General features: G+C 32.6%; 2 protein-coding genes across 2 annotated transcripts; one reads left to right on the top strand and one right to left on the bottom strand.

The window, feature by feature from the left end:
- Positions 1-1,410: 1,410 nt before the first annotated feature.
- Positions 1,411-3,146, bottom strand: LOC111804574 (CBL-interacting serine/threonine-protein kinase 14-like). The gene has a single exon (XM_023689430.1). It carries the CDS (start codon positions 2,917-2,919, stop codon positions 1,636-1,638), a length of 1,284 nt encoding a protein of 427 aa, XP_023545198.1. The 5' UTR covers positions 2,920-3,146; the 3' UTR covers positions 1,411-1,635.
- Positions 3,147-15,058: 11,912 nt separating this feature from the next.
- LOC111803276 (U-box domain-containing protein 16-like) lies at positions 15,059-17,382 on the top strand. The gene has a single exon (XM_023687605.1). The coding sequence runs from the start codon at positions 15,134-15,136 to the stop codon at positions 17,195-17,197; it is 2,064 nt and encodes a 687-aa protein (XP_023543373.1). The 5' UTR covers positions 15,059-15,133; the 3' UTR covers positions 17,198-17,382.
- Positions 17,383-17,812: the final 430 nt, after the last annotated feature.

Consider the following 17,812-nt stretch of genomic DNA (forward strand, 5'->3'; position numbering starts at 1 on the left):
CTTAAATGTAAGTTTGTATTCGAATAAGGCAAAACCCAACAAATTTCGAGTCTGTCTCCTTAACGACTAGGATGTATTGACTTTATTGAGATCCCACGTCGGTTGGAGAGTGGAACAAAGCATTCTTTATAAGGGTGTAGAAATCTGTCCCTAATATACGCGTTTAAAACTGTGCGTAACCGGTCAAATATCTCATGACTACTTTCGACTTTTTCGTGTAATAATATAATACATAAATAATAAACAAATCAAATTAAAGCCATCAAATTAGGGTTTTTTAAAACTCTCTCGAATAGAGACGCTTGTTTAAACAAAGAATAAGAGAGGAAGTGGGTAACATTTTTTTTTTCACGTTAGATAATATAAATATATTTTCAAACACGTATCTAAACAANATATATATATATATATATATATATATATATATATATATATATATAGCTTTTTTGGCTGTATTAATAACTTATTTTTGGAAAAATATTTGAGGTACTCGTTTTAAAATTTTCGAAAAGCTTACGTAAAAACATAAATTAATTTTATTGGTAACAAAATCCAAACATCAATTCTCACGTTCGAATAGATTTTTTTTGTTCAACAAGTGGAAATTAAATGTTTAAAGGATCGGGTCGGTATACTATTCAATGAAGACATGACACTACAAAATATCTTGTATGTATATGTTTTTTTAAAAAAAAAAAAAAATTAGGCATAATAATATACGTTCATTTAAATAACTATTCAACCTTAATCGCTCAGAAAATAAAGTATAATGAGAATCAAATTATGGCGTTTACTAAAATGCATTAATTTTGTTCTCGTATCTACGAAACAAATCATAATATATCTAATTTTTATTCTAATTTTCGATATTTTCTTGTAAACAAAGCAAATGCACAATGTGAAGAGTATATCGCCAACATTTAATATTTAGATTTTAAAACTTTCAAAAAATTTATATAAAAAATATAAATTAATTTTATCGATAACAAAATCCAAACATCAATTCTCGGATTGAAATAGATTTTTTTTGTTCAACAAGTGGAGATTAAATGGTTCGAAGATCTGGTTGGTATAAGAGTTAATGAAGACACGACACTACAAAATATCCTGTATGCAATGTTTTTTTTTTTTTTAAATTTTAAGGATAAAATTATATTTTCATTTAAGTCGTTGAGAAAATAGCATTATGGGGATTACTAAAATGCATTAATTTTTACTCTCGTATCTATAAAACATATCATAATAAATTTAATTTTAATTTTACTTTTTATTTTCGAAATTTTCTTATAAACCGAGCAAATAAATTTATAAATAATATTATCAATGAAGAACGAAAATAAATTCATAAATTATCTCAAATTAAACTTTAATTTTATAAATTTTGAGGGAGAGATTAATTGAACCTACCCGTAAAATGATAATTAATTGACATTTTATTATTAAAAGTAAAATTAAAATATATAAAGCAAGAAAGTTAATATAATTACAAAATCTCCATAAAGAAGGGTATTTAAAGAAATTTCAAAAAATTAATCCGGGAAAAAAGAACCTATACAAGATCCCGGTAATAATCCTGTTCGTCCTCGCCGATCAGTTTTCCGATCAAATCCTTGACGGATTATTGATCGGAATCCATCACTCCGACCGGTAGATCAAACATTCTAGTTGAGGTCTCAATATATCTTTCCAAATCTGACCGTCTGGATCTACTTCCCTTACTCTGTTTTTAATCTCAACCACCACTAATTCCTCCGTCAGCCGGAAAATATCAATAACGGCGATGAACCCGCCGTCGAGACCCTCCACTTTAGCTCCCCAGCCGTTTTTCTCCACGGCAGCATTTTCCGACTTCGAAGCCTCCTCAACCGTCACTATGATCTTCTCCGGCGATTCGGCGGAGAGAAACCGCTCAACGCCAGAGGAAAATTCCGTTTCGTTGATTAATCCAGTCAAATCGAAGCCAGGTGAGAAGGAAATTAGATCAAAAGCATTCAAACATTTAGCATTGTTCACATCACCGTAAATCTCTGAACCGGAATCTTCGATTTGAAGCTTCTCCTCCTGAAATCCCTTCACGAACCACGGATCTTGATGAATCTCATCGACGGTAATCCTCGTCTCCGGATTCGTATCCAGAAGCCTCGAGAGAAACCGCCGCAGATCTGGCGAGGTCCATTTAGGGCACCGGAAATCGCCTCTGTAAATCTTCCGATACATCGCCATTAAATTCGAATCGTTAAACGGAAGGTATCCAGTGGTAAGAACATAGAGGATAATCCCGCAGGACCAGACGTCGATTTTGGCTCCGTCGTAGCCTTTCTTGGCGAGAATCTCCGGCGCGACGTAAGCCGGAGTACCACAGAGAGTGTGTAGCAATCCGTCGGGACGAATCTGATCGGTGAGAGCGCTAAGTCCAAAATCGGAAACTCTGAGATCGAAATTATCATCGAGAAGGAGATTTTCCGGTTTCAAATCGCGATGAAAAATCCCTTGGGAATGACAATATCCAACGGCGGTGATTAACTGCTGAAAATACCGACGGCTAAGATTCTCACTAAACCGTCCCTTGGAAACTTTACCAAACAGCTCTCCTCCTTTCGCAAACTCCATCACGAAATAAATCTTCGTCTTCGTCGCCAGAACTTCAAACAGACGAACGACGTTCGGATGACGGAGACGGCGCATGATAGCGATTTCTCTCTTAACGTGCGCCTTGAAACCGCCTTTGAGGACTTTGAGTTTGTTAACGATCTTAATCGCGACGCTCTGTCCAGTAAGAACGTTTCTCCCATGGTAGACCTTCGCAAAAGCTCCACATCCTAATAGCTTACCGAGTTCGTATTTTCCGAACAGGATTCCTTCCGGCAGAGAGTCGCCGCGGACCAGTCGCGGCGGAGGATTGTCGTCGAACGGCGGCATGGTTAGAAAAACAGAACGGATTTTGAGTTTTAGAGGTTTGAAGATGGTGAGAGGAGGTTTAATTACAGGGATTTGGCATTTTCCGCCATGGAAATGGGTGGGAAGGTCGAGGAGAGAGAGAGGAATTTAGAGTGAGAGAGGAAATTGGTACAGACAGTCCAGGTTGGGGGCGAAGGTATTTGAAGGGTAGTCGCGTATGGTAGGGTCCCCCAATGACGTATTCGACCCTCCAAAATAATTGGGACACTCTACCATAGGTGTTGTGTTGTGTAGAGATCGAGAAGAGCTGTAACGACCCGTGCTTAAGATTTAGAATCCGGTAACCCCGACATTCTTTTACATCTCTTGCGACACATAATCCCGTTACCTACCCCTCGATTCTTAAGACAAAAAATTGTCCTCATAGATCAACACAAGTCTTTCCGATACATTTTATCCTCACTCACATGCATTTCATAAACATTTCTATAATGTCACTTAATGTAACGACCCTATTTTTCTACTGACGTGGAGCCGCTACCACATACATAACGTGACATTTTTATGTGAAAACATTCATTTTAAATAACTTAAAATAAAACAAAGAAAATATTAAAACGATGCTCGGGTCTAACCTAAAATCTAAAATAAATAAATAAAATGCAACTACCCTAACACGGGTTTCATGGTTTTCAATCCGACAGCTGCCATCATCCGTACAGAAATATCTTGCCTTTACTCGGCATAATAAAATAACATACGACAATAGAGAAATAGGGTCGTTACACCAAACGTAAAATTGCTTCAAGTAAAACATGTTAATTAAAATAAATATAACCATATATTCGAGTTGATTAAGTTCGAATGAATACAACAACTCAATGCAGATACGTCGGTAATAAGTTGATAACTTATCGATCGAGTTTTTTGAATCATCGAATTTTTTAATATATTAATTATTAATTAATATTTTAATATTTTAATATAAAAACATTAGTGGGGTCCACGGGTGAGATAAGCATAAAAAATTGTGGCCAACCACGTGGTAGACTTGTTTGTTGTGTATGGAATGGTACGTTGAGTCACCTTTTTAATGAAAAGTTAATTTCCCTAATTCCGCTCTTTATTTATTCAAATAATTATATTTTATTTTTAAAAAAAATGTAATTTAGCAAATTTACCAATGACTTATGTTGCCATTAAACAAATTCAAATCATAATTTCAAAACATTTAAAATAATAATAATAATAATAAAACTATAATTTTAAAATTATATTTTTTTTAATTATAATTACATAAAGGGTGTGGAAATATTTTAAAATTATGATACTAATAACAATATATTACGAATTAAAATAGACAATATTTACTAACGGTGGACTGAGTTGTTACGCTAATGATTTATATATAATTATAAAAGTTATCCTGCCTCCCTTTTTCTTTTGGCTTGCTTTCAAACTTGTTTGAAACATGATTTTGAAAGTGAAAATTTGAATTTTTATATATTTCAACACGTATCTTTTTCTTTATGAGCTTTATCCATTTTATTATTCTGCTTTATTAAAAAAAATTAATTTTTATTACTCCGAATTTCAAATCCAGATATAATATCGATGACTCCAGCATTTTCTTGTATTCTGTGTGAATGGTCACTTTATTTATTATTAGTTTATAAGAGTGAGAATTATCCCACAGACCAACACGTCCATTCAAAATTGTTTTGAAGTTTTTATAATTGAGCCACCAAAAAGTAAGATTTTTTTAGTTATTTTATCCTTAAATTAGCTCTATATAGTCTGTAACACCTAACTCTATCAGTGTTGCCTTTAAAATTGGTGATTTTTTTCTATCTGTCTTAGCTTTCATTTTTACCATACATAGTGAGTGAGTCACACTACTCCCAAACTCAAGATGTGACAGAATGGTATAAGAGCCAGACACCAGGGGTGTGCCAGAAGACGCTAGGTCTCCAAGAGGAGTGAATTGTGAGATCTCACGTCGCCTCTCTTTAGTAGACACATTTTAAAACTATAAAGTTGACAATGATACGTAACAAACCAAAACATACAGTATATAATAATGAACTTAGACTATTACATAGTTTCAATTTATTCACATACTTTTCCTCGACTTAAAAGTCACAAATTACTATTACGATATAGATTAGGCTGAAATGATGTCAAATCAAAATTCGTAAATTTATTTCATAATTAATTATCGTGATAAATAATTTAGTCATACAAAAACTCAATAATTGAGGGTTTTTTTTTTTTNAGAAATATATATATATATATATATATATATTTATTTATTTATTTATTTATTATTTATTTTTTCAGAAAAGGAAAATGATTATGTCATCTCCTTCAATGGATTGCACTTTTTTTTTTCTTTTCTCAATTGGAACTGACAGAAGTAGCTTTGCTGTCCACACAAGCGGGGAATAATCGCATGTTGGTCTACAGTAAACCCATATCCAAACATAACCTTGTCCAATTGGATTTATTTTTTTATTATTTTTTTTTTTTTGGTGACAAATTTGATTTAAGCTATTAATAATTATTATTATGCNGTTAGGGGAGCATGTCATTCTTTTATTATTGTTTTATTGTTCTTTTTTCCATTTTTAAGCAACTTTCAAAGGTAAGGAGTGGTGTTTAGATGGTTTCTATTAAAAGAACTTAGAGTAATCATATTTATAGAATTATTTTTGTTTGGATTATGTTCTTATAAACATTCTTTTTAACTGTATTGTTTAAGGTTACGATGGTCGTTGTCAAGTTTTTCGTTCCTCGATCCCTAGCTCGTGCTATGACTTTGGCTCAGCATTAGGTTGTGGACTGACTTCGTCTTGACACATATGGCTACATGAAGTTGTGAATGAGCTTCGTCTTTCTTGGTTTTATCTTGTAATTGTTCGCACTCTTTGATTCATTGTAGCCTCATTTTGTTGATGGGTTCTATATTTGTCTCACTTCTTCGATCATACCTCCTTGACCTATGGTTGTAATATCATTAGACCAATTGAATGTAAATTTCCTCTCAATTTATCTCTTGTTTCAATTAATTTCATTTTCTCCTTCATTTTAGGTTTCAACCTTAACCGTAGGTACTTAAGGTGGTCATCGTTTTCTTGAGATTGGTATCACTTGAGCAATCATCGCTAGTGTCACTAGTTTGTCGTTACTGCACAAATCCTCGTGAAGCGTAAGGCTGCTGTTTCATTTCAATTTTCAAGTTCAGATCGACTTGGTTCTTCGTCGATTTGATTAGTCCTTCGCTAGTTTGAGTCGGTTTGACTGTTTTCACAAGTTTGAGTTTGATTCAATGGAGTTTTCTCTCATTTCAAGTTCAATTTGGCGGTTTTTTCAACCTAAGTTGATTTTCCAATGATTCATATTCCGTTCTATTTGTTTTTTTTTTTTTTTTCCAATTATACTCAGTTTAAGGTTATTTTTTATGTTTTTAGTAAGACAAATATATGTTGGATTCATGCAGTGTGATTGGAAAGTTATATTAAGTTGGTTACGAGCTAAAAAGAGAAATATATTCATGGGAAACTTTATTCCAGAGATGAGTAGCTTTCAATATATGTTTGTGCATACATGTAATGGGATCGCCCCTCATACGAGTATTAAATGACACTTGTAATTTATAAAAGTGGCAATGGCCCATCAAATTTATGACGCCATACATAGGAGCGACACGATTCTCCTAGCAAAGAGCCCATTATCATCGGTTGGGGTAAAGTCCATTAAGACTCATACACATGTACTGACAAAGAATTGACATAACTAGTTAGTAAGTTAATTGACCACCGAGTCACAAATATTTTGACAGATCAAATTTAGGTCCCTCAAATGCCGTTGCATATTATTGATTGTTTATGCATTTCTAGCCTCATTATAGGAGTTACTGACCGAGAACCTTTTCAAAACAATTTTTTTATAGATAAAGGCAAGGACACACAAGACCGACCGTCGTTTGTTTGATGTGACATGGGAGTCTTTGTCGTCATATTTGTACTTCTACACAATTTTTTTTTTTAATTTTTCGTCATACGACTCACTTCTGCACTATAGTTTGGCCGATCTGATAATGATCTCAACCAGTGTAAGTTTAGAAAATTCAAGTAATTACACTTTTTGATATATCCATATTAAATGAAAAGATTTATTATTGTTTATTGATGAATTAAAATTAATATATTTTTTTTATATAAAAAAAATGATTTGATTAATGATTATGGTGTAGAAGTAAACCAAAAAAGTTCAAATTCCATGGATAATGTTAGCACTTTATCCTAAAAAGTATTTAAATTTGTAGTATTGAATGATTGACGTGTTACCTTTTGTTAGCTTTGCGGTCACAATTCTAGACAGTTGTGTTCTTAATATCGATACTTATGATAAGATTCCTTTTCGAGTCATTTTAAAAGAAAAGATTTATTAAAAAATATATATATATTACTGAAATTTTAAAAGCATTAACGTTCTTTATATTTAAAAAAAAAAAAAAAAAAAAAAGTTTAAAATTTTCTTACCATCGATATATGGATAAAATTTGTCTATAGAAAGCGGGTAGATTATCTCTAAAATCTGTCTATAGAAAGCGGGTAGATTATCTCTAAATTTTTTAATGTTACTTTTGGAAGTTCATGAGCATTTTTAGAATGTTGCTCCCGGATATGGTTTGGAATAATGTAAATAATAAAGCAAAAGTTGTGGGGTCAATTTAAATGAAAAATGGCATATTATTAGCCACAAATAATTTGGAGTTTGAAATTAGGAAAATGTTTAATAAAATTATTTTATTTTATTTTATTTTATTTTATTTTATTTTATTTTATTCATGAACCATTAAAAACCCCAAACTCTAGCCACACCCATACATTTATTTATTTATAATTTTTTTATTTTCTTTATGTTAACTCATTGATAAATGGATTTGATTGTTTTGAAAATGATTTTTGTAATAAAAAAATTGAAACCTTAATCAAATTATATTATTATTATTATTTATTTGAAGTACTAAAATTTTGAATTAAGTACAATATTATTAGATAATCATATTTATGAACATATATTAATATATAATTAGCTTTATTAATTATGATATATATATATTGAGTTTAAATTATGTTATTTGAATTAGGTTTAATTTGTATTTCAATATGGTTATTAATATTTCTCGTTCCTATAAATAAATTATTGGATCATAATAAGAATGTAATTTGTGGAGGTGTTAAAAAAATTTTGATAATTTAAAAAATTCGATAAATTTAATTCAATCCAATCCGTATGGTTTATGTTGAATTAAATCAACGCAAATTTATCATTAATTTTAATATATATATTAATTTAATTTTATAATTTTAACTAATTTTTTAAAATATATATTAAAATTTTGTTGCAAAGTTTGAAATAAATAAATAGATATATTAAGAACTAACGTTTTATTTTTATTAGAAATAAAATTTTAAACAAATGGTCCGAACAACTCAAGCAAACTCAACTTTAGGTTGGGTTGGGTTCTTTATTTAATAAAAATTGTTTGGGTTTGAGATTTTACAACTCAAACAATTGGGACGGGTAGGGGTTGGGTCTAAAAAAAATTCAACTTGACTCAACCCAACTCACGAACACTCCATATAATTTGTAACCAAATTCATTTAAATTTTACTGGACTTACATCTAATCTAAACCCACGTATAGAATTTGTTTTTAAATTGGACTACATAAGACACGTTGATCAATAGCTTAATAGTCGGTAAGATCTCACATCGATTGGAGGGGAGAACGAAACATTACTTATAAGGGTGTGAAAACCTCTCATTAGTAAACGCATTTTAAAACCGTGAAACTAACGTTGATGCGTAATGAACCAAAATAAACAATATCTGCTAGCAATGAGCTTGGACGGTTACATAGTCTTACGTGATTTTATCATGTGAACCATATTTACAAAGATGGTTAAAGATTTGCCATTTTTATTCATGAACCAAATATTTATTTGGTCGTGTATTATTCAAATATAAATTATACTGATTCAAATGATGATAAAATATTATTTTATTATCCAATCTCAAAAATCATTTTAATTTTAAAATTTAAATTCCAAACACACATTTTAAGGCATTTTAGAATATTGGGAAGTGTGACAAATTGGTAAATAAATTACTTTATCCAATCCATCTAAGCCTTAAAAGGAAAAAATAAATGGGATTTTGCTTGCAAGTCTCTAATTGCTTTAACTTCCATGGCCTTACCTTGTGTACTCTTTAACAAAGGTTGCTTAATTTGTTTGTGTAAGCAAACACAATGCCAAATTATAAACAACTTAGCGTTTTCTTTTAAGCTTCGGAGGGGTAAATACGTAATTTTGATGTGTCATTCGTCGAAAGAAAATGAAGTAGAGAAAGCCTAATTAGGTTATATTATGTACGTTTGAAAAAAAATACTATACTAAATTCGATTGACGTGAATTCTAAGATAACATTTCAATTTTTTTAGTTAAATTTTGAAATAAGAAATGCTCGTATAATTTTAAGAAATTAAATGATTAACAAACTAGCCTTAATAATGCAAGCCAGTAACTAACGGTGCGGCGTCAAGGAGCTTTTACACCCCTTTTCGATACGGTTTGGTACCACTGAGTTAGGTGTGCGGCCGGTTAGAGTTGTGTGAGCTGAGTTGAGAGTTTCGGTGGACTATCCTGTGATGTCCCACATTGATTGGGGAGGAGAACAAACCACCATTTATAAGGGTGTGGAAATCTTCCCCCAGTACGCGTTTTAAAACTTTGAGGGGAAGCCCGAAAGGGAAAGCCCAAAGAGGACAATATCTGCTAGCGGTAGATCTAGGCTGTTACATATCCTGAGTAGAGGATCCAACCTATGGGAGGCATTGATCATGCAAGTAGTCAGGAGAGTTGGTATGTACAGGGGGGTAGCACCCCAACTTTGGGCAACTCCATGGTCTATGGAATGGGTTCGCTAGCTATCTCCCCTGGACGACGAGTAGGCTAGCACTCACCATGTTCTCCCTCACTTAATTTGTGAGAGTGTACTTGAGGTAGCACCTCAACTCCAGGCGGACACTGCTACGAAGCCTTTCGCTATCCAAGTCTATACACAATAATGACAGAAAACCTAGATCCTAAGATCAACAACATGGTCATCTGTTAGGTTAAGAATGCAACGAGAGCCTACAAGTTGGTTGCTCACTGCATATATTTTTATATACTCATCCGTGCTATTTTTCCTTTTTCAGATCCATGAAAGTACTAGTTACAATGACGAGGTGCTTAGGAGCTTATCAGTTACAAAGGTATGTCAGCCCGGGAATTCTAAACTTTCAAGTTTGTATCTATTGACCTATTCAATATTTCTTAAAATTTAAGAATGTTCGGAATATATTTAGAGTTTCATTAAAATAAAAATTTTAAAAATAATTAAATAATATTGAGCCATTCCAATATCAATTTTTCATTTTTCTTTGATCCATTATCGGCCCAACACCAAACTCATTATGTATACAACAGGCCAAGCCCAAATATAAGCCCAAAGGCCGTCAGTGATGTGTTAGCAGCCCATTTATTTGGGCCTCTCTCTCACTCATTGGGCTTTAAAAAAAACATTTTTTTTCAGTTTTCTTTTTATCATAATATAATATAAATATGAATAAATTAATAACAAAATTTTAAAAGTAAAAGGAAATTATAGTGAGTATTGTTTTTAATTAAAAAAATATATATAATAACGATATCACATCACCATTATTAATTTTTTTTTTAAAAAAAAATTCCAAAATCATCACTAATTTTATAATAATCTCGGATATTAACATCGTAACCATACATTTTAGTCTCTAACGATGTTAACAAAATGCTGATATGATACGTCGATTATTAAAATTATATATATATATATATATATATAAATATATAAATAAAGGAATAATTGAAGTGGTTAGGAAGCAGACATGATAAGTGTGGAAAAATGCATAAATAATTTAAGTTCATGGAAGGGTGTTGGACATTAATTAATTCAAACCTATTCCTATTTAAATTATTTTTTATTTTTTAAAAAATTTTAATGGGTAGCATAAAGAAAAAATAAATTAATTAATTAGACGATTTTTTTTTTTATTACTGATTGAATATACGATATAATAAAGAGATATATATGAGTTACGTTCTTTTTTATTATTTTCATCTCTATTTTATTATCATAATTAATTTTTTTTTTCGAGAAATATAATTTAATGTAACTAATAAATGAATAAAACTATTCTATGCATTTAATTTCACCTTTTTTTTTTTATGAATTTTTATATTTTCCTAACTACCTTATTTATTATTTATTATTTTTATTTTTATTTTTCATAAAAAAAATAATAAAAATGTATTGCATGCTTCATTATTTTAAATTTTATATTAAGTGAATAAAGCTCATATTTTATTCCTTCAAAAACAAGTTTTTATTTTATAATAATTAGCGTTCCATGTGAAAATGAAAGTCAAATATGAATTTTATTAAATTTTTAGTCGGAATAATAAATATGAAATTTAAATTAAGAATAAAAATAATAATTTAAATTTCTACCTATGGTTAATATGATTTTAAATTCATATATTATATTAAAGTCATAAATAAAGTAATTAATAGGTAGGTAGTGAGAAAATAACAGCCAATTTTTAATTTTGTTTTTAAATTAAAATAGATATTTTAAAAATTTTATGAACCAAAATAATTATTTTTTAAAAAAACTCTTTTTAAAATATGGGTATAGACATTTTTATGCTAGAAATAATGAAAATAGAAAAATATTTTTATTTTTATTTTTATTTTCGGTTTTATATTGAAGACAAAAAAGTTTTTTTAAGATAAGTTACCTAACTAACCTAATAAAAATATTAATAAATTAAGGTAAGTTAGGTATGTCACTTAACTAGATTTATATTGTTTTATATTAAATTTTTAACTTCGTCTAATTTTAATTATTTATATTATTTATACGTTAAGTTTTTGAATTGATTTTTTCAAAATAATTTAAAATTAGTAAGTAATAAACTCACGACAGATAATTAAATGTAAAATGATTATAAAGATGAAAGAATTCGTATGTTCAAGTCAAATACGATACATATGATAAACAGTAATATAAAACTAAATAACCTCACCATTACGTTCGTCCATGGAAAACAAGATATTAGTAAACATATGGTAAACTGCACCCTTCACAATGAGCTATTCCACTCGTACTTAGACGACAGATGATATATTTTACTATAGCTATTCGTTAAACGACCATGTTAGCCACTTCCGAATTATAAGGTGTTAAGGAAGATCACCTCTATGTAAAGACGTTATGTTCTTCCTAATTTAATTGTCCGACTTCCACGAAAAGGTTCGAACAAATAAGTCACCAATGAATCCAATTCCACATTTAACTATACCTCAATATGGGTTCCATAGGTTTAGAGAGTAATTTGGATGAGTTCGAATGTTTTTTACTTTTCTTCAGGTATGTTTTCAAAATCTAGATCCTTATGCTATCTAAATTTGTTTGACTCGAGACTTTCTTGTATCCATTTTATGTATGTTTTCAAAATCTAGATCCTTATGCTATCTAAATTCGTTTGACCCAAGACTTTCTTGTATCCATTTTATGTCAAACCCATATTTTATCTGATCGATTTCTTTTTTAACTTAGATGGGAGGATTGTTGTAACATTTTTTTTTAATCGCTCTTTTAAATTCCGAGCATCGAGATTTTATTAGGGATCTTACAGAGTGAATTTCAAACCAATTCATTAGAGAAAAGAGTTCGGGGTGTCTAAAGAGACCTATAATTTTTTTTTTTTAAATACAATTAGAATATTGAAGTCAACAAGGACAAAATGGTAATTTTGTCCATGTTAGACGAACATGACTCTTCATGATGGTATGATATTGTCTACTTTGAGCATAAGCTCTCATGTCTTTGCTTTGGGCTTCCCTCAAAATACCTCATAGCAATGGAGTTAGTATTCCTCACTTATAAACTCATGATCATTCCCTAAATTAGCCGATGTGGGACTTTCATCATCTAACAGTCCTCACATACCATTTTGCAGTGTCGTATCTTCCCCTTGTACAGACCTAGTGTGACATTTGTTGAGTATTATTAGAGTCTCGTATAAACTAACTGAAGAAAAGATCATGCGGATATAAATGAAGAACACTATCTCTACTAATACGAGACATTTTGAAAAAACGAGAAGCTTCTTAGGTGGATTTTGCAGCCTTCCAAACAGAATGCTCCAATATTAATTAAAATAAAAAATCCACTTGGGAGGAAAATGTCCNAAAAAAAAAAAAAAAAAAAAAAAAAAAAAAAAAAAAGCGGCTAATGGAAATTTATTTTTAATTTTATTAAATTGTTTAAAAACATGTGGGCGACGGCCGACAATCCAACCCAAATTTAACGTGAATTCTCCCGAACAGCCCAATGTATTTGAATTATTTATTTAACTTAATTAAAAATAAATAACATTCTGCGTTTTTAACTGCTTTTTATTTATTTATTTATTCAAAGTTAATATAAAGTAAAATATTATATCTATGTTTTATAAGAAAATATTTAGTTAAATGGGTTTAGTCATTTAATTTCCAATTTTAATCCTTAATTTAAAAACGTAAAATACAATTTAAATGGCAAATACGAATTTTAAATTTATTTTGGAAATCAAATTTAGNCAAAAAAAAAAAAAAAAAAGTCAACCGGTTTATATATTTATAAAAATAAAAATAAAATGATTAATCAATTATTATCCCACCGGCCACCTCATTGACCAAGCAATCTCAAGTCAACCACATGGATTGTCCTTGCATTTTACACGAGGTTCTATTACTCCTTCAAAATAAAATTAAAAAATTTTAAAAATCCAATAAAAATTTTCAATTTTGTTCCTAAAAACAAAAATCAATTTCACAATTATAAAGAAATAAATAATAAAAAAACAATCCAATATAGTATGAATAATAAGTTTTTTTTTAACTAATTTAAAAAAAATTGACAACCTAACTCAACCGTTCATGATTTAGGTTGTTCTTTTTTATTAATTAGTTTAAAAAAATTATTAATTTTATATTAACCATTAAAATCTCGTAAAATTTAAATATTAAATATTCGTGAGTCATAACAAATCACTAGCATTAATTATAAACGTCATATATTTTTAATCTTCCTACTAATTTTAAAAGTAGAGTAAGATTAGTGAGAATATTTGCTTAATCCACCGTGTGAAAGTTCTCTATTTATAATAAAATAAATTACAGTAATATGAAAATAATAATAAAAGGAAAGAATAATAAATGAATACAATATAATAAAAAGACAATTATGTAAGCCGTGAGGTAAATATTTGCCTTAAACGGTAACTATCCTTCACACAATTAGGTTGTGTTATAATCCAATTTGACCACCTGTCACAATCGCACTTTGATGGCAGCGGACCGACTTACAATTGTGCAACACTCACTTCCCAGTAACAAGTGAGTTAAGCTTATTCGTTCTTGCGCCGCTTACGGCCAAGCGGCGCGACGTATACTCGAACCTATGGCTCGAGTTCAAGAAGAAAGTTTTAGAAAACGGGGTCAGAGAGATTTCTAAAGAGAATTTTGAGAGCGAAAATGAAATTTGTGTTATATGGAAATGTAAGCAAAAGATGACAACAACAACAACTTACTGCATGTAACTATCGGGTACGGAGTTGTCAAGTTAGTTAATCGAGAATTGACCAAAACTTTTAGTTTTTAAAAAATTCTAACCAAACCCGACCGAGTAATATTAAGAATGAAATAAAATAATAATAATAATTTGTTAACGGTAAGAAAGAAGGCTACGACTTAATAAACACATGAACTCATTCCAAATTGGCGTCTTGGATTTCCCATTCTGATCTAATCTCAACTTAATCTAATTTAATTATTTATTCCTTATGAATTTAATAACCTCTTTTTTTTAAATTAAATAAACAATTATTTAATTATTTATAATATTGGCGTGCGCGTCATCCCATCTGGCCAAGACCTTTTCTTCTTAATTTCCCCAAAAAAAAAAAAAAATTAAATTAAATTAAATAAATAAAAATCTTAAAATCCCCAATTTTTTCTCCAATTCTTCGTTCTTAGCCCATTTTTCAAAGCTGTTTGGATAACCAAAGCAAAACTTATTCCTCCAACCTCCCATGGCGGTTTCTCCCCACTCTTTTCCGCCCAGAAAGCGGCGTCCCTCGGCGGCGGCATTCGTCTCCCCCAAACTCTCCGCCCCTATTCTCCTCGAATCTCTCCTCTCTCTCTGTCATGAAATCTCCGCCATCAAACCGCTTCAATTCATCCTCAAACGCTACTCCATTTCCATGATTCGGAAATCCAGATTACTCCACATTTTTCTCCAAGACCTCCGCCGTAATCCGACGGTTTTGCTTTCCGCCTCCGCCTTGCTCTGCCTTGAAGAAATGTATATCGTTTTGCAAAGAATCAAAACCTTGATTGAAGATTGTTCTAATGGAAGCAAGATGTGGTTACTAACTCAGAACCAATCCATCGCTAACAACTTTCATGAACTCACCTTGGATTTAGCGACTCTTCTTGATATCTTCCCTATTAAGGACGCTGGATTAACCGAAGACGTTGAGGAATTGTTCTTCCTCTTGAGAAATCAGTGCTCCGAATCTGCTGCGTTTCTTGATCCAAGAGATGAAGATCTCCGATTGAGTGTGATGAACACGATCGATCGAATCAAAGATGAAATCGTTCCGGATTGTGCTGAACTGTCAGAGATTTTCTCCATGATCGATATTCGCGATTCGTCGAGTTGTCGTGAGGAAATCGAGAATCTCGAGGACGAAGTTCAGAATCAAACGGATGAGAAATCGAGATCCGATATGATTGCTTTGATCGGATTAGTTCGTTACGCGAAATGCGTTTTGTATGGAGCGTCCACGGCGGAATCTGGATTCCGCCGGAGTGATTCGATCTCGGATTTGCCTGTACCGGCGGATTTCAAGTGTCCGATTAATCTGGATTTAATGCAGGACCCTGTCGTCGTGGCAACAGGTCATACGTACGATCGTGCGGCCATAACGCTGTGGATTGAATCAGGGCACAACACGTGTCCAAAAACAGGTCAGACCTTGGCCCATACGAACCTAATTCCGAACCGGGGATTGAAAAACCTGATTGCTATGTGGTGCCGTCAGGAGAGAATTCCGTTCGATGTAGCGGAAAGCAACAAAGAGAGAGTCAACGGCGTCACGTTAAACAAGGCGGCGTTAGAGGCTATGAGAATGACGGCGTCATTTCTCGTTAAGAAGCTCGCCACGTCAGCAGACTCTTCAGTGAACGACGTCGTTTACGAGCTTCGTGTTTTGGCTAAAACAGATCCCGGAAGCCGTGGGTTCATCGCCCAAGCCGGAGCTGTACCGTTACTCATCCGTTACCTCAACTCTGATAACCCGACTCTGCAAGTTAACGCCGTCACGACGGTGCTAAACCTGTCCATTTTCGAAGCCAATAAATCGTTGATAATGGAAACCGACGGCGCGCTGATCGGAGTCATCGAGGTACTCCGCTCCGGCGCCACTTGGGAAGCGAAAGGGAACGCCGCCGCCACCATATTCAGCCTCTCCAGTATCCATTCTTACCGGCGGAGAATGGGGAGGAAGAGTCGTGTTATCAGGGGACTGCTCGATTTGGCCAAAAACGGGCCGATTAATTCGAAGAGGGATGCTCTGGTGACCATTTTGACACTAGCCAACGACAGGGAGATCGTCGGTCGGTTAATCGAAGGTGGGGTTATGGAGACGGTGAGCCATCTGATGAACAGCCTGCCGGAGGAGGCGGTGACGATTCTGGAAGTGGTGGTTAGGAAAGGGGGATTTGTGGCGATTGCTTCTGGTTTTTATGTGATTAAGAAATTAGGCTCTGTTTTGAGAGAGGGCTCCGATAGGGCCAGAGAGAGCGCCGCCGCGGCACTGGTGACAATGTGCAGGCAAGGTGGGTCGGAAATGGTGGCGGAGCTGGCGTCTATTGCTGGGATTGAGAGAGTGATGTGGGAATTGATGGGGAGTGGAACGGCGAGAGGGCGGCGAAAGGCGGCGTCGCTGTTGAGAATACTCCGGCGATGGTCAGCAGGTTTGGACGGAAACGGCGGCGCTGGAGGAGAGTCCGTGACAATTACTTCGTCGAGAATGGGTGGCGACTCAAACCCCATTGTTAGTTCATCAAGAGGAGCAATTGTGCATGTGTAGAAGAGAAGATTTCATCCAAATTCTTTCCCATAGATTTGTTTGTAAATTAATGTGTTCTTTATTTGTTCTTAGTTTGAGTAAAAAAAAAAAGGCTCAAAATTGTCTTTGATTAGTTTGATTTGATTTGTTCACTCTATAATGATTTGTACGTAGTTGAACTGAGAAAACATGAATTCATTTGTAAACCATACCATATTCATTCCAAACCCGACTCGGTTCTAATGGCCACTATAGCCTCACGACTAACTCCTGCACGGTATTAGGGTCATTTTAACAAAACAAAGGGAAACAAAGTTGTTGTGAGATCTCACTCGATTGTGGAGGAGAACAAAGCATTTCTAAGAGTGTAGAAATCTCTTCATAATAGACGTGTTTTAAAATCGTGAGGTTGACGGCTATACCTAATGGGCCAAAGTAGACAATATTTGTTAGCGGTGTGTTAGAGGACGCTGGCCCCAAGGGGTGGACTGTGAAATCTCACATCGCTCTCCCTAACATACTTATCTTATACTGTGACGTGGACGACTATATTTAATGGGTGCATTTTTTTTTAGACTTTTGTTGATAAAAATTATAATTAGTTACTTAAATCTAAGAGACCAAATTGATTCAATA

Source organism: Cucurbita pepo, chromosome LG10 (genome assembly GCF_002806865.2).
Source record: "Cucurbita pepo subsp. pepo cultivar mu-cu-16 chromosome LG10, ASM280686v2, whole genome shotgun sequence".
Lineage (NCBI taxonomy): Eukaryota > Viridiplantae > Streptophyta > Magnoliopsida > Cucurbitales > Cucurbitaceae > Cucurbita > Cucurbita pepo.